Genomic DNA, 9,642 nt, shown 5'->3' with positions numbered 1-9,642 from the left:
CTCTGTCCATGGGTTGCTCCATGTGGTTATGTTGCCCTCAAGGTTTGGCGTGCCGTGGTAGAGTCTGCACTCGCACTCCCATTTCGGTGGAGACATAAATACCACCCCTCCCCGGTGGATTAGTGTCCAGCTCCCCCAGTGCTATCATCTCCCTCTTTCTCCCCCACCCCTTCTTCATCACCCCATCCTCCTTTCTCCATCTTTGTGTTGGGATGACATGAACATCCTTGGGTTTGGTCTGTCCCCGCTTGATTGCCTGCTCCTTAACCTGTATAGTGTGAGATAAGTGGCTTTTCTTCTATACCTACTGTGCCGATTTACTAACCTCAGTGGACTCGTGTTGTACTTGTCCTTTTGTGATTGGTTAACATCGATTAGCATAATTTCCTCCAATGCTTCCCATGAGATTATGTGCTTCATGCAATCATTAGTGCTTTTTAGGGATGCATAGTACTCCATTGTCGAATCCACTCGTCTATTGATGAAAATTGAAGTTGTTTCCAATTCTTTGTGATTGGGAATTGCTCTGCAATAAACATTGGAGCACAGATGATTGGTTGTGGTCTATTTCTTACCTCTTCTGGGTATATGTCCAGTACAGGGATTGTTGGGTCATAAGATAACTCAATTTCCATTTGCTTTAAATATCGCCAGATCACTTCCCACAGAGGCTGTACGTATCTACACGATCATCAGCAGTGGAGGAGAGTTCCTATCTTGCCACATCCCCTCCAACATTGGTTGCTCTCTGATTTTCTGACGTGGGCTATCCTCAGTGGTGTGAGGTGAGGTGGTATCTCATGGTTGTTGTAATTTGCATTTCTCTGATGGCTAACGATCGGGAGCATTTTCTCATATGTTTATTGGCTGATATGACCTTTTAGCTAAGAATTTTGTGGAGGTTCTCTGGATGATGATTGGGAGACTACTCTCTTCAGAGATTCTGATAACATTCTAATCTGATTTCGTTTAAGGGGGGGTCCCAAGCAACCTCGGTTGAGAACAACAGCTTCTGAGCTTGCAGGGTGGTTTTAAATTCATTACATCAATTAGAGCTTCTTAACAACCAATATAATATGCAGATGCAGAAACCCGAGGCCCAAAGAAGCTCAAGTGACTTTTTAAGGGCCCAAGGTCTGTAAAGGGTAAAATTAGGATGGAAATTTAAACTGTTGGTGCAGTGCTCACGTCACTGATGTTATCAATGGGAATTCTTTTTACCCTTAACAGTTTGCCATTGATAGAAATTGTGCGGGCTGAAAACATAGATATGATCTCTAGTGAATTGTGGTTCCAACATCTGTTTGTCAGTTTGTAATAATGTGATGGCTTTCATGCTGCCACCATCCTGGTGGTATTTCGTTCTTTTCTTTTAAAAACAGTGAGTTGCCCAACTCACTTGGATGGCTGCATCCTTCAAGGGAGATGTCGTGTTTGGAGAAGTAAGGTAGCCACAGATGCGTAGAGGACTCTTAGTGAGATGGATTGGCGTACTTGTGTCCACGATGGTGGTGATTGTGAGCATAGGGGTGGACTCGGCAACATTTTGTTCTTTTGTGAAAAAGGTGACTGTGAGTGGGAGTCAACTTAATGGCAGCTAACAACACTTTTTGGTTAGTATTATATTTATTTTCAATTCCATGGTCTGTCAGAAGAAACAATACTTGTACTGAGAAATTGTGCCTGAGACTACTAAATTGTATACTTTAAAAATAACAATTCAATTCTTATATAAATGTTTAGATTAGTTCTTACATCCTAAAAAAATTAATTTTCATATTTATCAGCATTCAGCCAAACTTTGAATTCAGTGCATCTCTTCGAAATCCTTTAAATGGCTTTCGGACTTAAAATAAAATCTCAAATCCATACCATGGTTGACAAATTCCTACATCCTGTGGGGTTCTGCTTCCACCCATTGCGGAAACCATTCTCTGTCCCCTTCCCACCATGCTCTGGTCACAATGGCCTCTCCCTGGTCCTTGGATTCTGAAAACACAAACCAGACTCACTGCAGTGGAGTGATGTGAAGTCATAGGACCCGAGAGGACAGGATAAGAACTTTCCCTGTGAGTTTCTGAGACTGTAACTCTTTATGGGAGTAGTAAGCCCTGTCTTTCTCCCTTGGGTTTAGAAATGATAAAAATACCGTTCTTCGACCAGGACAGCTTCCCCTCAGCAGTGCCTGAAAGCAGACCTCTCTCTGGCCATCAGCCTTCTCAGCCTGACCTCTACCCCGCTTGGGAAAGTCCTATAAAGCTCATAGCTCTGCTGATAAGTGCCCCCAAAGCATTTCACTCCTAAGTAAACCTAAGCAAATTTAGTTCCCAAAACAAGCGTGTGGAGTCACCTATTCCATTAGTGATCACCTGAGTAAAGGCACTCAGCTTTCTTGCTCTGTGAGCCAGTGCTCTGTCTCATTCCGGTCTCTTAGTTCCGCTGCATTCATCAGGGCCACTTCTCTGCGATGCTTCTCGTAGGGAGCTTCCGTTCAGAGGCCACACCTCACTCCTGGCTCTTCTTTCTGAATGGTGGGGAGATTCCTTTTTCCATCGCTGGGATGGCTCATTGGAAGCTAGCAGGATCACCAAACTGACCCATCTCCTGTTAGTGTTCCAGATACCTTATTTACATGGTTAGCAAGCTATCTAATCCCCTTGGTGGGTCACAAACACCTCACATTCACATAGTCCAAATGTAGTCATTTAATGTTGTGGCATAGTGGCAGAGTGGCTATGCACTGGGCCACTAACTGTAAGGTGGAAGGTTTGAAACCAACCAGGTGCTCAAAACAGTGAAAGGGAGAACAGATGACAAGGTCTACATATAACCTCCGGACAGTGGAGAAGTGGGTGAGGGAGACGTCGGATGGTGTGAGATATGACAAAATAATAATAATTTATAAATTATCAAAGGTTCGGGGGTGGGGTGGAGCGGGGAGGGAGGGAAAAAATGAGAAGCTGATACCAAGGGCTCAAGTAGAAAGCAGGTGTTTTGGAGAATGATGCTGGCAACATATATACGAATGTGCTGGACACAAATGATGTATGTACGGATTGTGATAAGAGTTGTATGAGCCCCTAATAAAATGAGTTTTTTAAAAAAAAAGAATACTAGAAATACCACATAATTTAAGTTTGTTAAAAATCCAAGTGTAACAGCTCCCCCCCTTGCAGGAAAAACGTTCCGTTTAGGCTCCATCAGGGGGATGTTCTAACTCAGGAAGGTGTGGCCATGAATGAAGCATCTCCCATTCAGAGACCTCCGAGGATGGGGCTGGTAAGGCCAGGCAGAGAAGCAGCCTCCAGTTTAGATAAATAAACAAGGGCACACGAGGTTTCCTGGGCATAGTGGTCCAATGACCCCTGGAGAAATGTAGGTACAGTATAGATCCTATCTTATGATCACTGCAAAACTGTCTTTTCTGTAACATTGTTTAATGTATTGATTGTATCCTGTGATGATTGCAAAGCTTCCTGCAATCAGGGTAAAACCTGTTTTTTACTGTTTTCCCTGAATCTTTGAAGCAGTTTGGAGATAGCAAACCCCACTGTTTCCTTCTGTTTTGTATTTCAGAATAAAGGCAAGAGTCTCTCACATAAACAAAACACCAGTGGCTTTGAGGGGCTTGGGAGGGCTAGTTCAAGTGGAGACAGAGAGGTCAGCTCTGAAGGTTAAGGTGATGGAGTTCCCTTTAGGATTCCCAGTGTGTAACCTTGAGAGATTTTCTAGGAGGACACAGATGGTCTTGGGGCTCATTAAAAAGTTTAAGAAAACAGAAAACTTCTTTGGTGAGAAAGCTGTGAGGAAAATTGTGCTGAGCATTTTTTTTTCTCCCTTTCTCCCATCAGGGCGATGTACCTGCTCATTCTTAGTGGAGAGGAAGGGCTACACTGTGAGAATTTCATTGGGAGATCTCAGCCCATCCACGCGACAGCCTTGCCCCATTGAGACCTGTTTTCTCTTCCCCCAATTCAAAGAACATTTAAAAGGAAGGCGATTTGAGTCCCTTGTGGATGTACAAATTGCCATTTCGACGTGGTGGAAATCCAAGAATGCAGAATTCTTGGGGGAAGGAGGAGGGAGATAAAATACCTCCTTCACACCGAGACTATGCCCAGAGAAAATAGCTTCCCGGTTTCATCATTTTCATAGTTTTCTGTGGTTTTACAGCAATGCTTTTTTGACGGACTTGCTTGACTACATTAATAAATTGTGTCTCAGCCTTACACATCCCTACCTTCAGCCTGGAGAGGGTGGGGGTGGAGTTGGGGACAGAGGGAGGGCTCGGACAGCATTTCTTTGGAGATATCTGATCCTACCTACACCTCCCACTGGGGTTGCGGCTACAAGGTGCACTTCCCTTTATCTCAAGCCTTGTAAGAAGAACCTTCTGGGAGATACTTGACAGAACTTGATACAGGGCTCCTGGAGGGTCTGCGAGAACGCACAGACTTGGCGTCTGATCTTTTCCCGATCAAACCAAAGGCGGAGCAGAAAGAGCCCGGCGCCGGGAACAAGCTGCGCATGGACCAACTGCGGATACGTGCGTTTCCCCAGCGGAATATGTACTAATGTCTGCAATTACTTTGAACTGTTCCTACCAAAAACAAAGTGGACGAGTGGCTGTATAGAGGGCTGGATGGATGGGCGGATAGGTGAGGAAGCAAGTGTAACAAAGTGTCCCTATGAGCCAGTAGGAAGGACTTGCTTTGGAAGCTAGTTTTTAAAGGATCCTACCTCAGAAGGGTTGCTTTGCTGACGGCCAAGGGAACAAGTGGGAGGTTTTGTCAGTCCCCAGAGACCCTAGGGGTAAGGGCTATGGTCATAAATGGTCACTTGGAAGGATCCTTATGCATACTATAGTGATTGACCATCTGTGAAGGCCCACCACCCTCACCTCACAATTGTATCTCTTCTGTCACTTCTGTCACTGGGCCCATACTTGCAAATGTCTACAAGCTTAACCAGAGATGGGGCTAAGGTGGAAGAAAGAGGCAGCGATGGACAAGGAGGGAACAAAACAAGGGCATCACATCCAGGCTTCCAGCCTGAAACAAGACGCAGCTGAAGGAAACAAAACAAAAACAACCTCTTAACTTGGAGTGAAGTTTGTGGGAATTTTCATGAGATTGATCCTGCTCATTCAATAAAATGCACCTGGTTCACAACTACTTATTGTGTCCCTGTTATGTGCCAGGAACTGGTGTAGGTCTGATGAATACAGCAGTGGTCAAGGCAGTCATTTGATTAAAGTATCGAACCCACTACCATCAAGTCCATGCCGACTCAGAGTAAACCCGTTTATGGGAGTAGAAGAGCGGCTGGTGGTTTCAAACTGCCGACCATGTGGATTACAGCCGAACACATCACCCCTACACCACCAGGGCTCCCCAGAGATAAGTACAGGAGCTTTAAAAGTCACTGGTGGTGACGGAGCAGCTCCGGTGGTGCAGGGGCGATGTGTTGGGCTGTAATCCGCATTATTTGTTGGTCTGCTGACTGCAAGCTCAGTCGCTAGAAGCCACCAGTTGCTCAGCGGCAGAAAGCTGCGGTTCTCTACTTTTGTATAGAATTATAGTTTCAGAAAACCCCAGAGGCAATTCTAATGCTTCCCTATAACATTGCTAGGAGTAGGTATTGACTCAAGGTGTGAGTTTGTTTGTCTGTCTTTGGTGGTAACTGTGGTGAAATTTCCACTCCCCACACAAACTGTAAAGACTTATCCAATCTATTTCATCCTGCCCCTTTCTGTCCCATTTCTGTCCTGACACCAGCTGCACACGCAGCGTTTATTCTTCTGATCCTCCCTACCCAGAGCTAGGTCAGACCTCACCTGAAAACAGTCCTGAAAGCAGTCTTCCCGAATCCAACTCTGCCCAAGAATTTAGACACCAACTGTAAGCGTGCAGACCCACAATACCTTCCCTTCTGATTCACTGGTTACAAATTGGGGGTTTATATGACACGGCCCTGAATGTCAACTGTAAGTTTGGGGGTCTTCAGGACGCCTCCTCACTGATGACCTGCTGACTCACATGGCTTCCTTGATTTGGTAATTGATGAGAATGATGCAGAACTCAGCGAGAGAGAAAGACAGAGAGAGAGACTTACACATAGAATTACAATTTTATCATAGCAAAAAGGATACAAATAAAGAGACAATTAGGGCCAAGTCTAGGAAGGTGCCCAGGGCAAAGGTCTCCCTTGGGAGAAACTCAGGTGGCGTGGTGGTTAAGTTCTCAGCTGCTGAGGAAAAGAATGGAGGTTTAATTTACCAGGTATCCTGCAAGAGAAAGATGGGGTAACCTGCTTCCTGATAGATTCCAGGCTTGGAAACCCGACAGGGCAAGTCTATGCTAGTCCATAGCGTTGCTTTCAATTAGAATTGATTCGATGGCCACACATTCATGTTTTTCCCTCTTTGGGCTTTATCCAGTACTTACATTGAGGCTTCGTTGTATGGGCCTGATTGGTTGAATCATTGTCCCCCCTGCCCCCACAAAGTTTGATGATATCATGAAATAGTCTTTCTGATGAGCCCCTCCCAAGAGTTGCTCAGGCTTTCCTTGTTATTCATGCCCTTGACAGTTTTGAATATTGGTTAGGTGTTTGGTAGACTGTCCCTCAATTTGAGTTGCTGATGTTTTTCTTGACAGGAATTATTATTTTTAGGGAAGAATACCACATAGGTGAAATGTCACTTTCATCACATCATATCAGGGTATTAGTGTTTGCCAGACTTCTTCGCTGTAAAAATGATGTTATTCCCTGTATTCGAGTTTAAATTCTGAGCGCTAAGTTTGCAGAAAGCTACAGTGCACAGGGGAAGTACTAACTCCACTTGTGAGACGCCATGTAAATTCAGCCTCCTTTGAATTCTTTCTGACCATGGTACCGGAAGTGCGAATGGCCCTGCCATCCAGCAGAGTCTATTAGTGCGTGTATTACCACCACTTCCTGAGCCAGTCTAAGGAGAAGCCGCCTCACCCTTAGGGGTTTGACTGGGGTGCCCTTAATGGAAATTGAGGTGCTAGACCACAGGGTAACAAGATGTACCATGATTGTCTTGGTCAGAGGTCCCTGAACTAACCTTGAAAGCTTTTCTCTTAGCATTAGGTACATAGTCCCACTTGCAATTGTGATGTCTCAATCTGTTACCAATTATGCTTTTGTGACAGTTTCCTTTAACCTCTCACATTGCATGGAAGGAGCCAAATTTCTGTAGATCCTTGAATGCTATTGTGACCTTAGGCTAATGGTCTCCCTCATCCAGATGATGTGTCTTTGTCTTGTCCTGTTTAAATTATATTGGAGATTTTTGGGTCTCTTCTGTCCCCTAAAACATCCTTTTCCATATGGTAATTTTTGGAAGAGATTCACTAATTCCAATCATACTACTTCCTGGATGAGGACTATCCACGTAGGCAAGGGGGCTTCAAAAAGGTCATGGAAAATGGAATTAAAAGGTAATAGAATTTTTCTACAAACTTTTTGAACCCTCTCCCTCTCATATGATTTTAAACATTTCTGGAAGAAGAGGTTGTCCCGTTTTCCTCACTTGCTCATTTAATAAGCTAGTCATATCGAATTTTGTTTTGTGTTGATGCCAAGGGAAATGACTTACACCAGTAAAAAAATGTATTTGATTTTTACACTCAGAAAGTTTGAAAGTCACCTAGTGAACAAAATATCCTATTAGAAGGACTCTAAATGATACTTTGATATCAAGAAAATGCCGATTAATGACATGTTACAGTATCTCTTTGAAGACCTACCCAAACTCAAGGCCATGGAGTTGGTGCCAGCTCCAAGTGACCCTAAAGGACTCAGTAGACCTACCCCTTTGGTTTCTGAAAAGTTTATTCTTGATGAGAATAGAAAGCCTCGTCTCTCTCCTGTGGAGCAGTCGGAGGGTTCAAATCATGAACACTGTGGTCAGCAGCTCAGTGCGTCCCCCACTCGGCCACCAGAGCTCGTCCAGCATGTGCCCAGAGTGGCGTGGTGATGTGACAGAGAGAGGAGAGCGGTGCTATTCCATCTGTCTTGCACGTCTCTGCTTTCTGCTAGGGTTACAGCCAAGGCCCCCGGTGGGGGTGGAGTGAGCGGAGAGGACGTCTCCAAGGCAGGGCATTGTCTTTTTGACCCAATGCAGGTCTGCTGCGGTTAAAGACGGTCCATGGGAGACATTCTAAAACTCGCCTTTCAGTAGTGAAGGAGGACCCTCAGTTAGTTTACATCACTGCACCTTAAAAACAGCTTCGTGTTTCTAAACAGACACATGGAGGTAGCTCTCTGGCTGTACATCTTCTAAGACGGACTTCTTTGTTCTTCAGACATTTCCTGGTATAGCTAATGTTCTTTCCCAACACCTCAAGTCCAGCGTTCACAAGGATCATGAGACGATTGAAAACACCAGGACGTGGGCCAAGCTCACTCGAGGCCTCAAAGCGAAATCATTGCGACATTCATAGCATGTGACATTTACCTGGTTGCTGTTAGAGGGGCTCAGAGGGACCCTGCATACAACAGAATGAAACTGCCCAGTCTTGCCACATCTTCACGCTGGTTCTTAGGTCTGAGCCGCTTGCTGCAGCCATTCTGTTGCAGTCAGCATGTTGAGGGCCGTCCTTTTTCCCCCACTGCCCCTCTACTTTACCAAGCAGGATGTAGCTCAAACACCCAGCGAGCTAAAGTGGAGGCCTGAAAGTTGATAAAAATGAAATACGTGAAAGATCTCCATGTAGAAGGAGAAATGTTTCTACTTAAAAAGCTCATATTGCCAGGGTCGACATCAACTTTATGTAATGACAGCTCCTCTCACCAGGCTAAAATAATCAACATAATATAGTCAGGCTTTATAGACCAAACGCTTCATGGAATCCGATTCAAATAATTTCAGACTAACCACCTGGACAAATTGAAAAAAGAGGACATCTCTATTGACTTCTCCTGAGTCAAGACAAAGCAACTTCATAACCCCTTGGCTGCCCCCACCCCCCAGCCCCAGCAGTGGATCTCCATACCAGTTCCCAAACACTTATTTCTTAAGTATACTTTAGCTCAAATAGCTTTGTCTCCTTTCTCATCTGGGAGTTGATCAGCAAACAGGAACTCTGGGTGTGTCTGAGGAGATGCATGGGAGGAATGTTTGAAATGCTTACTAAGTGCCCAAATTTGTGGCAGTCTCTGCCCTCAAGGAGTTAATGAAGTGGAGATAAAAGGAGCAAAAAAAAAAAAAAGGAGCGATCAATAAGTACAGAGGAAAGGGCAACCTACTGGAGTAGGTTGTGATAAAATGGTGTGATAAAAAACTCAAGATAAAATCAAGGGTTCTGGGAAGAGTGACATCAGCCTAGCGGTGGCCTGGACCTGGAAGATAGATGAACTAAATTAAAAACCCGAACAAACTCAGGGCCATCGAGTCTAGCCCGACCCTGTGGAACGGAGTAGAACTGCCCCTGGCTGTAACTGTTCACAAGAGTAGAAAGCCCTCTCTTTCTCACTCTGAGAAGCAGAGGGTGGGGGTGGGGGTCCTTCTGTTGGCCATTTTGTTGTATTTTTCTTTTCTGCCCCTACTTGATCTCGGTAAGTAAATAGGAAGAGGTGCAGAAGGGACCAATTATCAGACACCAAAGAACT

The 9,642-nt window shown here is 44.8% G+C and overlaps 1 protein-coding gene across 1 annotated transcript in view; it reads left to right on the top strand.

Moving 5' to 3' along the window:
* Positions 1–3,234: 3,234 nt before the first annotated feature.
* The window catches only part of SECISBP2L (SECIS binding protein 2 like), a 69,415-nt gene continuing 63,007 nt past the window's right edge, over positions 3,235–9,642 (top strand). Inside the window, exon 1 of the mRNA XM_013006373.3 lies at positions 3,235–3,279. Coding sequence (XP_012861827.2) covers positions 3,235–3,279 — 45 coding nt within the window. The remainder of the gene's footprint in view (positions 3,280–9,642) is intronic.

Source organism: Echinops telfairi, unplaced genomic scaffold (genome assembly GCF_000313985.2).
Source record: "Echinops telfairi isolate 266 unplaced genomic scaffold, ASM31398v2 ScPeMD7_8;HRSCAF=38, whole genome shotgun sequence".
Taxonomy (NCBI): Eukaryota; Metazoa; Chordata; class Mammalia; order Afrosoricida; family Tenrecidae; genus Echinops; species Echinops telfairi.
Note: the sequence above shows the minus strand (reverse complement) of the source record. Positions and strands in the feature narration are given on the sequence as shown.